The following is a 20,555-nucleotide window of genomic DNA, read 5'->3' on the forward strand; positions in this document are numbered from 1 at the left end:
AAGCCCATAGGGTACGGTAGAATAAAAGTCTAAACGATCTTTAGGATAGAGTAAGGTAGGATAGTGGGTTATAAAGCCTTTAGGATAGAGTGAGATAGGTCCTTAGGATAGGGGTAGAAGACCATTAGAATAGAGTAGGATAGGATAGTGGGCTATAAGACCTATAGAACAAGAGTAGCTGAGTAGGTGATTGGACTACAAGACCCTAAGGTAGAGCAGGACAAAGGTCCTATAACATAGTAGGGTAGGTCCTTAAGATAGGGGCTATAAGCCCCTAGAACAGAATAGGATAGGATTAGGTTAGAGGCTATAAGGCCTGTATGGTATTTTTGTGGGTCTTTGAGGAATTAATGAATTATTGACATAATTTAATATTTGCTGAAATAAGATATTTAAGTCATCTTAATTTTTTAAAAATAAAAGTTTTTCAAAAAGTTTTCCGAGATTTTTTTAAAACAATTTGACTAAAATCGTTTGTAATTAACAAATTCCGTCCATATTCGTGTTTTCAAACATATATTTACACTAATAGTAATCAAATTCCGTCCATATTCGAGTTTTCAGATTGGTTGATGGTAATTAAGTAATGGGAATGAAATGTTGTAATGGCAATAGTAATGAAGGAATGGATATGAGAATTGGTAATGAAAATTCTTTTGTTTGGTATGCATGACTAAAGAATGGTAATGGAAGATAATATTCCATTGATTGCATTTGGTTGTTAGTAATAAAAAATGGTAATGACTCCTAGTTTCATTATTGTATATTTGTATCTAAAAGCATATTGTATCTAAATTATTCTATCTAATGATTCTTTTTTTAATAATAATATTTTTTTGGATAATTACATAGATTACCTTTTTTTTCTTCAGCTCGAAACAACATTACTTTATTTTATTACCACAGTAATACTTCATTACCATTACCGCCTAATACCATGTTGTTTGATGGTAATGAAAATGGTGGTAATTTCATTACCTTATTTTATTACCATCCATTACCATTGAAGGTATCCAAACAACCAAAATTTTCATTACTTAATTTTATTACCATTACCGCCCTCTAATACCATGTACCAAACGGACCGTAATAGTAATCAAATTCCGTCCATATTCAAGTTTTCAGACATATATTTACACTAATAGTAATCAAACGATTAGTGTGTCTCGATACGCATTACAAAAAATTGCAAAGTTAAGATCCCCAGAAGATTAGAAGAACTTGATCGTACATAAGCTGTAAAATATACTTCTATATATGGTTAGCCAATGTTCAGGAAACCAATCTTCCATTCCCTCAACCACAGAGGGGATGATTTACAGCAGACAAAACCCATCGAGAAGTGAGAAAAATAAAGAAAACGATGAGAGAAAATGCAAAAGGCGACGAAAAAACGCCTACAACTCTACACTATGTACAGCATCCTCTGTCTGTAATATTTACAGATATATGGACATAAGATAAGTATGTTGCGAGTTTCGCAATGAAAATGCCCTTTAACCTACAAGAACACCTTCAAATGCAAGTATGCAATTAAAAATTCCCTCCCCGACCCTTCCCTAAAAATCGAAGAATTTTCTTTTTCCGATTTTCCTTTACTGAAACTAATTACTATATGAGAAGGAAAGCCAAGGGTGTTCGAGTGCTTCTTTTGCTGTGGGGCGTCCTCGAGGATTTATCTGAAGTAAATACCTTATGAAGTTCATGAACCCGGCATCTGATACTGGAAGGTGATGCTCTAAGGAGGATTGCTCGGGAATTATGTATTCCATTTGAATCGAATCCTAAGAAAATTATGAACGAGATATTAGCACAAGAAAGGCATTTCAATTTCACACTTGCAATTAGTTCACAGGAAAAACTTATCTAAATGCAAACCGATTTTGACCCTTCGTACTAGATATTAGCACAAGAAAGGCAATCGGTTTCCCACCTAATTGAGGTCTGGGGGGTCAAATGTACAAAATCTAGCTTCACTAACAAGGAGTTGTTTTCGATTGACCCTTGGTAGCAAATATCACCTATTTAATGAGTGATTTTAATATAGTCTAACAAAACTCGAAACCAAAGCACTATAAATCTCGATCCTATCGTGATAATGGACATATAAGTTCGAATAAAAAATAAAAAAAAGATATATTAGTCATCTATGGCATCAGATCTCGATACATCTTAAACTTGAAAGTGGCAAAGCGTATATGAAAAAGTTGGTAAGCGAAGAAGCACAAACCTCATTGACATGGTAAAGGTCGTACTCCTCGGTGAAGTACTTGTGTGTCTCTTGTCCTCTCAATAGCATTTCCAAATCAATAGGACCAATCAAACTAATCATACGGGCCAACAACATTACCACCGCGTCATTTGGGAAAAGTACCTAGCAACAACAACTATTATGAGGAAAGTACTTAAATGAAGAGTCTACAATCCTTATCAATCAACAACAAAAAACATGACCGTGTATAATAATGCACGTAAATCTCCAATAACATAATTGAAGGCAATGCTAGTATAACAACCATTTTTATGTCGACTTTTGTTTTGAGTTCGGGAATTCAACTTACCTCGCCAGAACAAAGCTCAGCCATGATACAGCCAAGAGACCAAATATCGATTTTAGGACCATAAGACAGCCCCAAAATTACTTCAGGAGCTCTATAAGATCGAGATTGAACATAGAGACACAATTTGTCCGTCTCAAAACAGCTGCTTCCAAGATCAATAACCTTTATTTCACATTTGCTATAGCTCTTGATTAAAACATTCTCGGGTTTTAGATCGCAGTGGATGATGCCTAAACTGTGTAAATAATCCAACGCTTCCAAACACTGCCGTGCTATGGCCTACAAAGTACAAGATTCAAGAGAATTTAATCGATACTTAAGATTGAGTCAGCGTCACATGATTCGCTAATTGCCTTGCGAATCGCGAATCGAAAAAAGCGAACTATCGTCTGTTTTAGGCTATTTTGAACCATTTTGCTCGAATCGCGAATCCAAAAGGCGAACTAACTAGCAAATTATGTTTCACTGATCTTGTGTAAATTTGGTTTCATGCCTTCATGGTTACATAAAACAGATAGAAGGCAAACAGTTTTACATGTACCTGTAATCTACTCATTGTGAAGTACGGCTCTCCATCGGATTCCATATTATATTTCTGAAATTCGTATAAATTGGCTCGAAGAAGTTCACAAACAATAAAAAGATGCTCCTGTATAACGAAAGAAAAGCAGTTTGCAGTTAATCCTGACCGAAAGGAAAAGAACGAACGTTTTAGAGTCTAAGATTATCACATAGTAAAAAAACCTGATGGTAAAAGTAGTCATATAGACGTAAAATGTGGTACGTATCCGCAGGATCATGCTTGTTGACATACTTTAGAAGTTTGATTTCATCCAAGCTTTGATCGAAAAAATCTTTATCGTTTTTAATGATCTTGAGGCAAACATCAACTCCAGTCAGGATGTCATGAGCCTGAACAACTTTGCTAAAAGCAGCAGAACCCAAGTACTCGGTGATGTAGTATCGCCCCGCAACGACAGTGTGCATTACAATAGGAAATTCTTTACTCTCTTCAAATCCTGTCCTGCGGATGGAACAAAACATAAATAGATTTATGGAACTAGCCGGCCACCAGACGTTAAAGTCCATTCCTAAAAGACATAGCTACAAAATTAAGGAAAAATTGATATTAATAATCCAACCTTTCACCCATTCGATGTGAATAATCCTACCTTCAGATTTTTTTTAATAATCCAACCTTTGCCCTTACTTTGCTAGCAGCATAATCTTTTATTTTATAATAATTCAACCTTTGCCCTTATTTTGCTATCAGCATGCTATTAGTATGCTGACAGCAAACTAAGGGCATGTTGGGTTATTAAAAAATAATCAAATATAGGATTATTCACAGCGAATGGGTGAAAAGTTGGATTATTAATATCAATTTTTCTAAAAATTAATTCTATTAAGCTAGCTTGTGAAGTTATACCAAGAAAATTACATAGCACTCACAAACTTTCAGCGAGACTAGTTCACGGTAGGTCGATTCATCTTAGGTTGACAAGTTGGATTGTTGCTGTTTCAGCGTCGACATATCATAATACACAAGCTTTAATATTATTGAGGGCGTGACATAGTGCACATCTTAGCTATCTATTCACTACAACATAGCATAGTGCAAAAAATACAGTTTTTCGCGGTAACAATTTCATAACGGACTTTGCCGCCAATGCGGATGATTTAGCACTCAAAAACCTTTACAATTATGTTGCGATATAGTGACAGGGTGGTCTTGTTTTTGCACTATGCGGCATAGAACTACATTCGTATAATACTCATCACATTTCCAGTAAAATGAAAATACATTAGGCATGATCTTCAATTCTTGAAGCTATTTTCTTCCTTCAAACCAAAAAAGGACAAGAGACAAACCTGTTCTTCCGGTGAACGATTCGCAAGTTAAATACTTCATACTCATCTTCATTGGTTTCCCAATACGGAATCTCTTTTGGTGTCGTATTCTCCTGCTCATTGACAGCACTGCTAGGTTCTCTACTACTTATAACCACTTCCTTCTCATCATTAGCTCGAAATATATATTCACAACTATCAACCAGAGCCAAATCATGCTTGTAAGTTTCGAAAATACTCTTTGAACCATCCAATGCTTCAGCAAAATCCTCTTCATTTCCGTCGATCAAAGTTTCCGTGTTGGAAAGCCTTTGCTTAGCCATCATGGAATCCAATTCATTCAAAATTGCCTCTTTCAGGTTGGAATCAAAATTTTCCGAGTCACTACCACAGGTGCGCCTAAGATCCCATTTGCTCTCTTCTTCAACATCGTTTTTCACTTCAAGTTGATAACAATCCTTTACATGACCATCAACCGTTTCATCGGATATCTTATGATCAATGTGAAAGGGAAATTCAACATGGCGCTCGTTTTCCTCAGACTCTTCTGATAAACCATTATACGAAAATGGACTTCTTGAAAGAGCATTTCCCGTCTCAGATGTCGTGACAAACTTATCTTCACTAGGACATCCAAAAGGATCTAACCCCCCAAAGCTAGGAGTCATGTATGGCCCATCATCTTTGTCATCGTACCACAAGTCAGTCTGCATATCAAAATCATTGTAATCTCTAGCCGTTCCAAACTGAGACATTCTATCAGAGGAAGTATCCGAATTGGCTTGTATCGTAGAACGACGAGCATATGGATTTGTAAAGTCTACAAGAGGCAAGATTCCACAACAAAAGGTACCAAAAGAAGAAAATTACATTAAAAGATTGGTCATTCACATCAAGGTAAAACACTTCACTATAACACAACCAGCCCGAGCCATTAAATTTACACCTCATCTTTATGAGACCATCTCACCATGAGACAGGCCCCAATTTCTATAAGTGATAACTTTTACACACTAAATCTATATAGGTCATCCCAATAGAGATGGTTTCGCCATGAGACCGTCTTATTTAAGAATTTTTGTTAGAATTAACCCTGTAAATGTTGAATTGTGTAACATATGAGACTAAGTCTAGTAGCCGAGTTCATTCAACAAACATAGAAAGCATAATGTTCCACCCACTCTATACTAGTATCCTGGATTCTGCCCAGACTTAACATCTAACTGTAGGAATTCATTAACATTAAACTCCTTTATAAGAAAATTAAGCACATCTATTACCTTCAATCCAAAGTTCATGTTATATTTTTCACATGATTTTGTTTGCATGTCCAGATTAGGAAAAATCATTTAATAATGGATATGGAAAATCAACCAAGCAAAGCTACAAGCACTAAATCTACAAAGAGGATGACTATATGCTGACAAGAAATTCTACCATAACAGTACAAATTTCTCTATTTTGTTTATTTTACTTAGAAATATAAAAACAAGGGACATGTCATTAAATGGTGAATCAAGGACCACCATTGATGATTTCTTGATCATAAATATGAATAATGAATAACAAACCCACATTTTATACATCATTTACTGATCATTTTACTCATATTATACTTCAAATCAAACCTTTATTGCGAACAGAAATTTGATTCTCATCACTTACAGAAATGGATTAATTAAAAAAAAATCAAAACTTAAATGGGAAATTATACCTGAAGAACAGGCAGCACTAGCAGAAGTAGAAGAATCTAAACTCTTAAACTCATCGTCCCCAGAAGAATCAGGACCCGACCCAGAACCCGAATGAGGCCCATTAGCCCATTTAAGAGTATGAACAGGAAGTTTGACCGGAGGAGGAGGTGGGTTCATAGGAAAAAGAAACTTCTCGAAGTCATAAGACCCAGAAAGATGTTTCCTTTCAGTAAGATCTTGTTTGAAGGCAAATTCAGCTTGTGATAAGTTATTCTTCTGGAAAAACTCTAGTACAGCTTGAACATCCATTAAAGAACAATAATAAAAAGAAATTAGAATTCAAAATTTGGATTTGAGAAAATATTAAAAATAATAAAATGGGATGTAAAAGGGAAAAAGAGGAGACAAGAAGAGTCATAGGTGATGATGATGGTGGTGGGCTAGGATGAAAATTAAGAAAAAAGAGAAAGGTGCTGGTAAAGGGTCAAAAACATTAAAAGTGAGAATTTGATCTTCATAATTTGTGTAGAAATATTAAATTTTTGTATGGAAAGAATTTGATTTTGCATATTGGTATTTAACTTACTTAATATTGTTGGGCATTATTAAACTTCGTCATCCTTTTTATTTTATCGTCATTTCTTATATATTGAACTTTCAAAATTGCCTCTGGTTACTTTTCAAACCTTTAATCTCTAACATCTCTCTAAAAACTCTCTCCGAACACTCATTGAACTAAAACAAGGTAAAAATAAAAATTGAATTACAATAGCCAACGAAAATGAGCAACGATATGATTGTGTTAAAATTTGATATATGTTCAGTCTTCTGGCCATAATTTTATCTAGGAAAATCATATAATTACAATGTTTGAGGCATTAGAATCTAGACTTCAAAATCTTTCCAATGATATATAATGTGTCCAATTTGGATAACCGAGCGAGAAATGACGATTGTTTAAAGTTTATTTGTGCTGAAATTTGATACATGTTTAATCCTTTGGGCATAACTTTTTATAGAAAAATTGTATTAATGCAAGGTTTTCGGCATTTTAAACTAAACTTCAAGAGCTTTGTAACGACGTATTATATGACAAATTCTGACAATCGATCGAGAAATGACAACAGTTTAAATTTTGCCGTGATTTTAACATTCAGTTGTCTGAATGTTAGAAATCACTGCAAACTTTAAACGGTCATCATTTCTCGATTGATAGAATTTGGCATATAATATGTCGTTGGAAAGATCTTGAAGTCTAGTTTCGAATTCCGTATACCTTGCATTGATACGATTTTTATTTAAAAAGTTATGCCCAAAAGATTGAACATGTATCAAATTTCAGCACAAACAAACTTTAAACGATCGTCATTTTTCGTTCGCTTATCAAAGTTGGGCATATAATATATCATTGGAAAGATCTTGAAGTCTAAGTTCTAATGCCGCAAATATTGCAGTACTGTGATTTTCCTATCGTATGTTTCGGCCAAAAGAGTGATTATGTATCAAATTTCAACACAAAATGTGTGATTTGGTTTATTTTTCGATTTTAAAAATTTATTTTCTTTATTAAAAAATAAATTTTTTTATTTTAATTTAATTATTATCAATAAATTTAATTTAGTAATAATAATGATTGATTTTATAATTAAAAATAAATTTAAAAGTATTTTAGTAATTTTATTAAATAAGAAATGACGATATAATAAAAAGAATGACGAAGTTTATGTATAGAATATTGTCTGTTGATTTGGAAGTAGAAGTAGTATAGCTGTAGCCTGTAGAAGTATTAGTTTTTGTGTACTGTTTGTCAGATCATACTAACATTGAAGCAAACAACGGGTGTCTTGAGTTTTCTTCACCTAATTCCAACCTAGGGCCCACTCATGTCTTTTTTTCTTTGGGGTTTGGGTCTTTGAATGTGAAATAATAACTCAGGGTCAAGTTCTCATTAGTTTGTTCATAATTTTATTCGGTTGGGGTTGAAATGATGCAGTGTGTTTGGCAAATGGTTGATAATTGATGACTAATAGTTAATTATAGTGGTTGATTTGATCAGTTAATTTCATTAATTGGTTTTGACTAGTTTGACCACCTGATTTTGAATCCGCAGCTATGAACAGTTCATTCAAAAACAACTAAATAACTATAAGTTGTTTCAACCAGCTAATTACCAAATATTAACATTGACTGTTTTGACCATCCAACCTTCTAATTGTGCTAAAATTGTCAATAAGCTATTTTGCCAAACACTCTAAATATAGATGAGTCAGCCTGATAAAATTTATATCATTATAAGACGGTTTCACTTAAGAATTTGTGATTTATATTTTGGTTTATCTTTTTATTTTAATTTATTTCAAATTAGTTTCTTGATTTTTGTGTAATTATGGACTATTACATTATTAAGGGGACATAGGGAGTAATTGGTAATTTTATACAGGAAAAATAGTCTAGAATAATCCGATATTTTCATGATTTTCTTATAATAATTTCACCAATTGATTATCCATGAATAATTCCAACTTTGGAGGATATTTTTCTAGAGTAAACCCGGTATCCGGATGACTTGTTATAGCAAGTTGTATTTAAAAAATGATAAATTAAATTAAAATATCAAAAAAAAAAAATTTTTTTAAATTGTTAAAAAAAATCTGATTTTTTAACTATTCATAATATATATTATGTAAAATTTTTAAAGTTTTGTTCTGATTTTACATTAATTTTTTAGTTTATTTTTTTGGTAAATTACTTACTATAACAGCTTATCGGATTATTCAAGTTTGCTCTAAGCAAATACTCCTAAAGTTGCGATTACTCATAATTAATTAATATGTGAGATTATTATAAAAAAAATTATGAAAAGTTGGATTATTTAAGGTAGTTATAGTATCAAATGAATCAATTTGATGGATTGGATTGATATAAACTAAATAATTATAATTAAATTTGAAACGAAAACATGAGATCAAAGGGTCTTAAAGTTGAAGATTTTAAGAGCAAAATGAATACTACATTGTTTTTTTATAAGGATACTACATGATTTCGTCATGTCAAGTTCCCTTAAGTAAAAAATATTTAATTATTGTAAAATTGTTAAGTACTCCATAGGTTACTTGTTGCAAGTGAAAGGAAAAACATTTAGTTATAAGAAATTAATAAGAATAATCATGTAAGGACTTGATGGTACATAATACTCAAAGCCTATATCTTTAATTAAAAGTTTTCACCTCTCCAATTAATTATTAGGTTGGATGAACTTTCTAATGATTTGATTTAAAGTTTAGAGCGAATGTAAATTAAGCTAATTTTCCTCCCTTTATTTTATTTTATTTTAAAATTAAAAAAATAGTGACATCAATATACTAGTGGGATACATTAGGTATTGGCTACACAAATTCTTGTATGAGACGATCTCATTGTGAGACATAGTCTTATACTTAGATTAAATAGTCCAATGATAAAAAATATTTAACTTATGAGTTATACAAGACGAGGCTGCATTGCATATGATGACGACGACGAATGAGATGAATATATATATATATATATATATATATATGTGTGTGTGTGGGGGTGTGGTAGAAAAAATCTCATTTTCGTAGTGATATTGATAAGGACACTTCGGCTGATACAAATCCTAGATCTCTGTCATTTGACTTATATTATAGTTTACTTGTTTGGTTATGTGTTTGGTTGGTTTGTTGAGAAGTCAAACCTTGTTTTTTGGTGTAATAGTTGATCGTTTCCTTAAAATAATTTACTAATTTTGTTTCTTTTGTAAAATAATCGATTAAGATTAGAAAACTGATATTCTAAGTAATTTTATTTATCATTTTTATAAAATTATACTCATAAAGTCAAGAGAAAAAACTGAAATATGGGAGAGGAGATATTAAATATCAGCACACACACAATGACACAAAGCAGTTTTCTAATATCTTAATGATAATTTAACAATTATGTTAAGCACACACACACTCAGATTCACACTCTCTTGTGTTATGTTGCACGCCAATGGAGTTTATCTCAATATAAGCTGAGACACTCTCTACAATTTGACAATTAAAATTGAGATTGCTTTTATTCATCCTATGTTCTTTGTAGTCCTCTATATTGCCCAAAAATGTCAAAGAAATTAATCTTAGGATAACTAGACGTCTTCATGCATGGCACGCACAAAATTGAGGTTTTAACACATTTTGTTTCTTTATTGAAATCACTCGTTTGAAATACAAATCATTGTTGCATTTTGGTTTGCTAGCTTGTTGAAGTATACACTGCTCATTTTGATCAGCGCATTGGTGGCTCGTTTGAGCAAAGTTCCCTGTGTATCTTAGCACCATTCTGTTTTATGTCACGCCCACTTTCTATTGGATCACTTTCTGAAGAAAAAAAAATCATCTCCAATTTCTCGCTCAATTGTCCCATGAACATGCAAGTCAACCAACCTTCACTTTGGCTCAATTACCAATTAATTCACCTTCTACAAGCTTTTATTGCTTGAGACTTCTCTCAATAATGCATAGACATCCTCTTTGGAGGATTTGGGCGAGCAAAATGATAAAAAAGGTAAAAGAAAATAAGTATATCCAAAGATCAAGTACATGATAGATGATAACAAGGGGACCAATACTATTACAAGAATAAATGTATAACGGAAAATTAAATAAGTATTATAAATAAAAAAGTGTATTATATATATTCATTTTAATAAGTTGTCAAGATTATTGAAAATACAATTAGAATAGTCATAAAAAAAACTCAATTATATCACAAATAATGACGCTTCAAATTTATTATCTTGTCATAAATTTTAATTTGATGCTGTAAATATCAATTAGCTAAGCTAATAAAGTTTTATAAATTTACAATTGTTCTAAATAGTTTTGTTGCACAAAATATTTGTCTTCTATTTTTTAATAGTTATACTTCTTTCGAAAATTCTAGTTTACAAGCTTTGGTATATGCAGGTTGATTTGTTTTTAGTTTTGGTTGTAACAAATAGAACGTACAGCATTATAAAAATATATTACATATATATAACCAAAAAAAGTGCACTTAAAAAAATAAGGTATTAAAACGCAAGTGTCAATAATAAAAGAACAAAAAAGGTAGTTATTAAAAAGCTTGATCATATCACATGTTTTAGCACATCAAATTTATTGTCATTCATGAATAAAAAAACTTTGTCTCATATAACCGATTAACCTTTACGCACTAAATTTGTACACAAAAAAAATAAATAAATAAAGAAACAAAATTAATTAATTAATAATGGTCTAATTTGCATGTTTTTGTTATAATTTTTGGTTTTAAAATGGCATTTTCAATTCATTAATGTAATTGATTCAGTTTTATAGTTGAAACTTGAAACATGAAATGGGTTCCTAACTTCTTATGAGCATTCATGTTGCATCATGATCAAGATTGTCAGTCTCATGATCTCATCAGATCAAATTGAACATGATATATTATATGCAATTTGTGACAGTAATTCCTCCGTCACCTTAAATTTGCACTATATGTATCAATAAATTTTCATTTATTTGTATCAATAAATTTTCATTTATTTGAGTTTTACAGTGCAACTGATAACTGATAAAGTAAATAGCACTGATTTTAACTTTAATAAATATTAACATATTTCAATTAATTTTCACAAGATGGAACGAGTTCTTCCTCCAATTCTCAAGGAGGGAGTTAATTAGGAAAAATAGAAGTATAAGTTAAGGTTTTTGTCTCACTTTATTAGTATATAGTCATATACTGGTTTTATTATACTTATTACATTTAATTGTTAACGCAACCCAATGTACTATTTTGATTATTTATATATTAAATTATGTGTAATTAAAAGTTATAAAAATTTAATATCATGAAAATATGTAATTATACGATTAAAACAATATCTTACTTGGTTATATTTTTTTCTTACATATAAACCGCAATATTATAAAATAAGTGTGAACAATAAATAGTGTTAATTAAAACCGTAATGTAGCAAGTATTTCAGAACGAAAAAGCAAGTATCTCTTACTTTCCTCACGTTTACCCTATACTAAAAAAAAGAATTTTTGGAAAATTCATTTGTATTTTTAAGGTATCTTTTTTTACTAAGTATATATTTTGTTCAATTTTCTTCAATGCTAAATATCTTTTGAAACTTAACTAATTATGTTTAATTTATAACATTTATTATCACTTAAGTATTTGCTCCTCAAGACCCCAACTTATTGGATTACACTGACCTTATTTAAATTGCAGTAATTTTATAAAATTTTAACCAGTAATGTAAATGTGAGAGTGAGAATGCTAATTTATAAAAATAAATTTAATTTACTAATTATAATAGTGAGGCAATTTTTAAGAGGAGGGAGAAGCAAGCAAAATCTTTTTGGAAATTTTCCAAAAGAAAATGGTATATTTTTAGGCCTTTAAGCACTTTTGATATAAAAACTACCAAAAAAATGAATTCTGTATAAGATTTGAATAATTGAATGTGTAGAGCGGTACAATAATATAGAAGTATATGGAACGTTCTATATGATAGTCTCTTTGTTCTTTTCTGATTCAATTTTTGCATTATTTTTAAAGCATGTATTCCAGACTCAATAATTTATTATTAATGTATTTATAAAAATTTATTAAAATCATATAATATTTTATATTTGAGATGAATCAAACAAAATCTCACAGAGATATATTTTAACTTGTAAATATCTATAAAAAAAATCAACTATAAATTTTACTCTCCTTAAATAAATACTTTTTAATGACAATTTATAGAAACATCGAAACGAAGGTAAACCTAATTTTATAATCAACAACGTATCCTAGAAATATATAATACTATTTAATAAATAAATATAGAAAAATCTGAATCTCACATTGTTTCTTCCTTTCCCTAATCTTCCATATAATCAACATGAATAAAAAAAAACCACTAAAATAAAAAAAACTAATTGAATGATTAAAGACAAAGTGATCCATTTTATTCCATCCTCTATTTTAAAATAGTAAAAGTGCTTTCAAGTTTGAAAGTTGAGATATTGTAAATGAAGATATACTCCATGTTTCCAACAATAGTCGGCTCCTTGTTTTTGGCTTCTTTAGGCTAATTAAACAAAAGAAATTAAATATAGAAATACTTCATATATATTCTTTATTCTTTTCATCTTTTAAATTTACTATATAAAATTTTCTTAACCTATTATATTTTTTTCATGAAGACAATTGTCAGCACGTGTAAAATGATCAATTATTATATAGTCATCGGATCTTAATCAAATTAATTAACCTATTAAATTTAATTAAATCGACAATTGAAATAAAATAGCTTAAATGTTCAAATTACATTTAACTTCTTGTGATGAAATGAGGCATGTGCGAATCTCATTCAATTTATTTTTCAAGTCAGAATATATAATATAGATTACGAAGAGAATTTATGTTGTGAAAGCAGGTAGGCAATGGACAGCGGATAAATATCTTTGACAAACAAATATAAAACAAAAGTATGAGGCAGATTAGTTGGTAAAGTGTTTTTAATAGTAAGTTGGACATCACAGGATCAAGTCCTCCTTGCCATATTTTCATATTTTTTTTTTATTTTCGAAAATTAAAAGGGAGGGGGGTGAGTGGTAACATTCTTGATTCCGTAGTTACTTTTATCAGTTTTGAATTATGAAACTACTTACTTCAAGTTTAATTAGTTGGTTTCTACTTTCTAAGTACTTGTTTTAGTTGTTTAGTAGTTTCTATAAAGTTTAATTAGTTCATTAGTTGTTTTGGTTACTTCTTTTTTTAAATCTTAATTGTGTAGTTGGTTTCAATTTTAATATTTCGTTTTTTTTAAACATAATTGCTTGGTTTTTTTAAGTTACTTGTTTAGTGAATTTGATTAATCAAATTAGGCATACTTAATTACTAATACTAAAAACCAATTGCCTCCCTCTCCTTTTCTCTCTTCTCTCTTGTCTCTTCTCTCTTCTCTCTCTAAAAAAAACCCTAATCTTCACAGTTGGTTTGGGGCTATTATTAATCTTTTGGTTGATGGTAAGCCTCTAAATTCGTCTGTTTTAAACTTTTTGAATATGGTTAGAATAAATATTTGTTCTCTCCCTACAGGATAGTTGTTCTACCCATTCATTAGTTTGATTCTACCCATATATTGGATTTTGATCTCTCTCTCTTTGTGAGAGTTTGGAGTTATGAAGTTTGGTTTGTAATTGATTTGTTAGTAGAGATTAATGCGATAATGCAACAGACAACAAAATTGCAATTACCATCAATTATATCAAATTCAATTCTATCTCAAGACTACAACAGATCGAAAGACCCCCTCGTAAAAGGTTGTGTCAAACAGCGATGTGAAAGAGAATATTTAGAATTGTCAGATCTAATATACAACGATTGTAGTTTTGTTAATTTTGAATTATTTTTGATTAAAGTTTTATGTACTTGCTAATTTTTATCTCTAATATAAATGTCATATGACTCTTTATTAATGAATCAGGTATTATTCAAAAAAAAAGTTTATTGTTTTAGTTAGGTTGAAATTTACAATGGATTGATGATTAATATTTATTTTTAACAGTTTAAAATAGATAAATATTTCCAAAAAGTAGTATCCGGAGCATCTATTAGTTCTAGTTCAAAATCTGAAAATTATCAAAGCTGAGTTGCGCAGCAAGATATCTGATGAGTTTATATATGATACTCTTGTATGTGATTTGTTTCAAAATTTGTCAAATGATGACATTATGTGTATTTTTTAGAACAAAAAATCAGGGTCGACAATCACCTTAATCAATCATTGTTTAATGTAATTTTTTTAATGCAATGTAATATAAAATCTCGGTGTGGACAACCCTTGTTTTTTTTTTTTCTGGTTTTCGCGAAAATGAGTGATATAGTTTAGGGATATTATCAATGGTACCCCTGTACTATAGAAAAATAACAATGGTACCCCAATGTATTTCAATGGTCTCCCCCAAGTATATGCTAATTAAAACCGTGACACTATTAATGATTTTTCCGTTAAATGTCCGTTAAATTTTGAATTTAACCTAACCATGGTTAGTTTCTTCTTCTTCTTTTGTCCCTTTCCTCTTCTTTCTCTCCTTCCATGGCTGCTTCATCTCAAGTCCGACAATAATCAACCCGAATATGCAGAAAAGATCGAATTGATTTTCCATCGCCGGAGAAAACATTGTTGATGGCATGAATTGAGTTTAGACAGAAATAAAAGCTTAAATAAGGCTGAACCAAGAGAAGGAGAAACACAATGATGTTCTAAAGGTAGGACCCACAAAACCACTGACCCACTCACGATGTAACCGAAGATCTTGTGAGCAGAAATCGACTCGATGATGGCTTATTTAGATTGTAAATTGTGTTAGGAACTTGTATAATATATACTCTTGTTTAATGGCTTTGGGTTTTTCTAATTTGAAGAAATTCTTCTATCAAGTTTGACTGATTTTATTACCTTTTGTTGTTGTTTAATTTTGAAGAACCGTGATGCATTTCGTCAGGTTTGAAGAATTTGTTCTTCAATTTATTTGGGTTTTTTTAATTTGAAGAATTTCTTGTTCAATTTATTTTTGTTATTTTAATTTGGAGAATTTCTTCTATCAAGTTTGACTAATTTTATTGCCTTCTGTTGTTCTTTAATTTTGCAAAACCGTGAATTTGGGTCTCCATCAACCAAATAGAATACAAACACCCTCAACCTCAGATATACTTTTCCCTCTTTTTAAAGGTAATGTTTAAGCAATTTTGTTCAAAGTTCAGTAAAATCCAAAATCTAATTTTCCCAATCTCAGTACTGCAATGTCAGAAGCTAAGTAGGAAATATGTAACCAAACCCAGATTCTTCTGAGACACACTTATAAGATATTTTTTTTCAGTAAAATACATACCCTAAATTTTCACCCACCAACCATATACTTTGTATTAAAACTCTGGCAAAAATCCCTTTATTATTTGTTCAATTACTCCAACATATAACACCATCCAAACTAGAGAATTGCTTGCATATAAAGAAATACCCTGAATGGAAAATCAGCACAATTTGAGTTGTTATCTTTGCTATCACTTCAAAAACAAACAAATTGGAATACAGTAGGACCAGTAGTACTTCACCCACCAACTAAATTGTGAAAATAAAACTAAATGCAGGATCATTGTCAGGCTTGAGATGAAGCAGCCATGGAAGGAGAGCAGGAAGAGAAAAGGGAAAAGGGAAAAGGAAAGAAGAAGAAACTAACCATGGTTAGGTTAAATTCAAAATTTAACGGACATTTAACGGAAAAATCATTAATAGTGTCACGGTTGTAATTAACATATACTTGGGGGTACCATTGAATACACTGGGGTACCATTGTTATTTTGCTATAGTACAGGAGTACCATTGATAATATCCCTATAATTTATAATATATATCTTGAATTGCAACATTATTTAGTACTCGTAAATTAATTGGTTTAAGTAGTTTTTGTTCAAACGATAATGTTTTATGCTTGAAATTTATGGATTCTATATTATATTTAGGAAAAATTGATTTCAACACTCCTAATTATAAAAATTTCAATATGCGTTTTTAATTATCTAAAAATCTCAACTTTAGGTTCTCCTACTTTAAAACAATAAACTTATTGGTGACCATTATAAGAGGTGAAAACAAAAAGATAACGCCATTTTATCGATCTATATAAAGTTTTCTTTTATTATTTTAAAATAGTTAGGATTGATAAATAATATTTTAAAATTGAGATTTTTAGAGTAAGATTATATATCTCCAAAATTTTTAAATAATATCTCAAAGTTGAAATTTTTAAAATTAAAACACCCAAAATTAAGATTTTACATTTTAACTTTTCTTAAATTTAATTATTTTCAAAATTTATATAATTTTAAGGCAAAATCTTAAAAAACTACCTAACATAAACCCCATTTTGCAAATAACTACCTTAAATAAAAAGTTTTGCAAAAAACTACCTTACATAGTCCATTTTTTTGCAAAAGAGTACCTTGTAACGGATTTAGGCATTTGACCGTCAGATTTAACCTTTGACTAGCACGTGCCAGGCACGTGGTCCCTTTAGTTAACCTAAATCGTCTTCTTTGCAATTCACAGCCTTCCATTCGAATTCGTATTCTGCCATTTCCAGCCAATCTTCCATTATTGTAGCTTCATATTTCGCTCCCATCCACCTCGTAACTTCATCTCATTGAAATCTCTAAGCAAATCCGGTATGTTTCATCTCATTGCTGTAGCTATAATTTAAATTTTTTTTCGTTTTCCAGATTTGCTTCCTGTGCTGTGCGTTTTTTGTATTGAATTTGTTGTTTCATATCTTTTCATTTGTAAATTGACTCTTGTTGTATCTGAATACTGTATTAGGGTTCTTAAAATTAGCTAAATCAATATATAAAAATTAGCTAACATGAAGAAATTGACAATCCGTAAAAAAGCCAGTGATTCGAAAAAGAAGCAGTCTGAGTTGTCAACTGAGGTGGGTAATGTGACGGTAGATGAGGTGTTGATTGATAGTTCTGAGTTGGTTTTAGCAAATGTAGATGGTAATGCTGATGAGGTTGAGGATAGTAGTGATGATGATTATACATGTGTTAATGAAGATGAATATGAGGATGATTCTGATTTGTTTGCTGAAAATGTAGTTTATGGTCTTGATGATGTGTTTATAGATGATGAGGAACTTAGGTTGATAGTAGATAAGGAGGTTGATGAACAAAACAGCAGAGACATATACTTTAATGATGATGAACCGCAGTCTGATGATAATGATTTGAGTGCATTGAATGATGATGAGGAAGGTATATGCAGTTATCCTACATTCAACCCTGAGGTTGATTTCAAGGGTAAGATTAATTTGTGTTTAGGCCTTAAGTTTCCTTCGACATATGTGTTTAGAAAAGCACTAAGGTACCATGCTATTGAATGTGGTTACAATTATTATTACCTGCATAATGGTACAAATAGGATAAGTGTGTATTGCTACAACAGATGCGATTGCATGAAATCGAAAGGTAGAATTGTGAACTGTGTTTGTGGGAAGGAGAAGAAGTGTTATTTTAAGGTTCATGCCATGAAACTGAAAGACGAGGAGACAATTCAAATAAGGAGTTATTTTCCAATCCACACATGTGGTCACCAACACCAAAATAAGAAAGTCACTGCTTTGTATTTAGCTGAGAAATACATAGATGATTGGAGGGAGAATCCAACTTGGGAATTAAAGGCGTTTAAGAAACGGGTTAATAGAGAGTTAGGTTGTGAAGTGAAGTATTCTAAGTGTTACATGGCTAAAAGAATTGCAATGAAAATGATATATGGTGATGCTAGTGAAGAGTATAGCAGGGTGTGGGATTATGCGGAAGCTATAAGGAGGTTCAATCCAGGAAGCACTGCAATCGTTAAATGCATTGGAATAGACACACCCCCACCTTTGTTCCAAAGGATGTATATATGCTTGACAGCGTGTAAGGAGGGGTTTATTGCTGGCTGTAGGCCTATTATAGGTGTTGATGGGGCACATCTGAAGGGCAAATTCCCTGGGGTTTTGTTAACTGCTGTAGGTAAAGATGGGAACAATAATATCTTTCCCATTGCATGGGCTGTGGTTGAAACAGAAAATGTAGAAACTTGGACTTGGTTTCTAAATCTTCTGGTAGAGGACCTTAGATCGGTAACTGCATCGAGTAGTTGGGTTCAAGCAGAAGTTGAAGCTTTCACCTTCATGAGCGATAGGCAAAAGGTAATTACTTGTTCACACATATCTTGTTTTAAATGTAACTAATGCTATAACCCTAATATTAATTTGTGGAAAATGTAGGGTTTGGTTGAAGCTTTGAACTCAGTGGTTCCTGAATGTGAAATTAGGTTCTGCTGTAGGCATATATGGGCGAACTTCAAGATCAAGTTCCCTGGAGAGTTGTTCAAACAACACTTTTGGAGTGCAGCCAGAGCCTACAACAAGGTATGGAATCATTTATGTTTATAGAATGTAATAAATATCTGACATAATGTCAAACTAATTAATAACAATGTGTTTACAGAATCATTTTGATAGAGAAATGAATGTAATCAAGAATATTTCTGTTGACGCATATGAATATCTAGCTGCTATTCCTGCAAAACACTGGTCTAGGCATGCCTTTTGTAGTAGGAGTAAGTCTGGGATGTTGTTGAACAATGTTTGTGAGTCATTCAACAATGTATTAGTAGAAGCAAGGGGGAAGCCTATAATATCTCTAATGGAGTGGATTAGGAGATATGTAATGCAACGAAGCGCAGCCAAAAGGGATGGGCTTAGTAACTTTGACGGTGTGTTGATGCCAGCTATCACCAAAATGATTGAAAAACATGCAAAAGAAATATACGGTTTAAGGGTAATCCCAGTGGATGTTATTGAGTTTGAGGTGGATGATATTGACGACTCTTACGTTGTAAACTTGGCCAACAAAACTTGCCATTGTGGAAGTTGGGACCTAATAGGGATTCCTTGCAAACATGTCGTTGCTTGTATTGTTCTTAGAAAATTAGATGCCAACGACTATGTCCACGAAGCGTATCTCATAGACACGTATCGAAAAACGTATAGTCCAAAGTTTTATGGGATGCCAGGACACAAAATGTGGCCAACAAGCACTTTAGCCAAACCACTTCCTCCACCATATCGAAAGATGCCTGGAAGGCCTAACAAGAGGAAGAGAAAGAAGGAAGTTGGTGAAGGTAAAGGAGGTAAGAAGGCTGTTAAAGAATTCAAGCAACGGAGATGTGGTAATTGCGGTGACCTAGGTCACTATAAAAAGGGCTGCAAGAATCCACCTAAACCACCACCAACAAAGACCCAGTCCAAAGGTGGAAGGCCTAAAATGGGATCGTCTTCTACTCAACAATCTAGCTCCACTGGTCAACAACAAACGCAAAATGCTGCATCTACTTCATGTCTAATGGATCAAAATAGTCAAATATAGACTTAGAATAAAGTTGCTGTATTTTAGCAAATGTACTATGTTCAAATAAGAATGTAATGTTGCTGTACCCTGTTTAGCAAATGAACTAGTGTAGCAAATGAACTCAGAATGTTGTGCTTTGAATTAGTAATTGAATCAGTAATTGTTGCTGTACCCTGATCAATATCTTGTGCATTGTGTGCTGTACTGTTTTAAGGTTGTTGCTGTACTGTGCATTGTGCATTGTGCATTGTGTGCTGTACCCTTGACTAATACAGCAATATGTGCAGCAATGTGTTTGAATCAAGAATTGAACTGTGCATTGTGTGCAAGTGAGCCTTGACTAATACAGCAATATGTATGCAGTGTGTTTGAATCAGTTTTTCCCATTGTGTGCATTGCAAACAATCTTGATTCATACTGATTTAATGGGAAAATCATACAAAGCAAACAAAGAAAATCATAC

General features: G+C 31.6%; 2 protein-coding genes across 2 annotated transcripts; one reads left to right on the forward strand and one right to left on the reverse strand.

Annotated features, from left to right (window-relative positions):
- Positions 1–930: 930 nt before the first annotated feature.
- On the reverse strand, positions 931–6,642 carry LOC130803481 (DYRK-family kinase pom1). Its single transcript, XM_057667593.1, has 7 exons — positions 6,127–6,642; positions 4,434–5,232; positions 3,306–3,585; positions 3,103–3,210; positions 2,562–2,840; positions 2,231–2,374; positions 931–1,784 (listed from the first exon to the last, which is right to left on the reverse strand). The coding sequence occupies exons 1-7, from the start codon at positions 6,413–6,415 to the stop codon at positions 1,605–1,607; spliced, it is 2,079 nt and encodes a 692-aa protein (XP_057523576.1). The 5' UTR covers positions 6,416–6,642; the 3' UTR covers positions 931–1,604.
- Positions 6,643–17,556: 10,914 nt separating this feature from the next.
- LOC130803814 (uncharacterized) lies at positions 17,557–20,110 on the forward strand. The gene is made up of 8 exons (XM_057668016.1): positions 17,557–17,737; positions 17,819–17,903; positions 17,958–18,056; positions 18,138–18,256; positions 18,338–18,416; positions 18,477–18,888; positions 18,967–19,110; positions 19,190–20,110. The coding sequence occupies exons 1-8, from the start codon at positions 17,557–17,559 to the stop codon at positions 20,108–20,110; spliced, it is 2,040 nt and encodes a 679-aa protein (XP_057523999.1).
- Positions 20,111–20,555: the final 445 nt, after the last annotated feature.

This window comes from Amaranthus tricolor, chromosome 17 (assembly GCF_026212465.1).
Source record: "Amaranthus tricolor cultivar Red isolate AtriRed21 chromosome 17, ASM2621246v1, whole genome shotgun sequence".
NCBI classification, from domain to species: domain Eukaryota; kingdom Viridiplantae; phylum Streptophyta; class Magnoliopsida; order Caryophyllales; family Amaranthaceae; genus Amaranthus; species Amaranthus tricolor.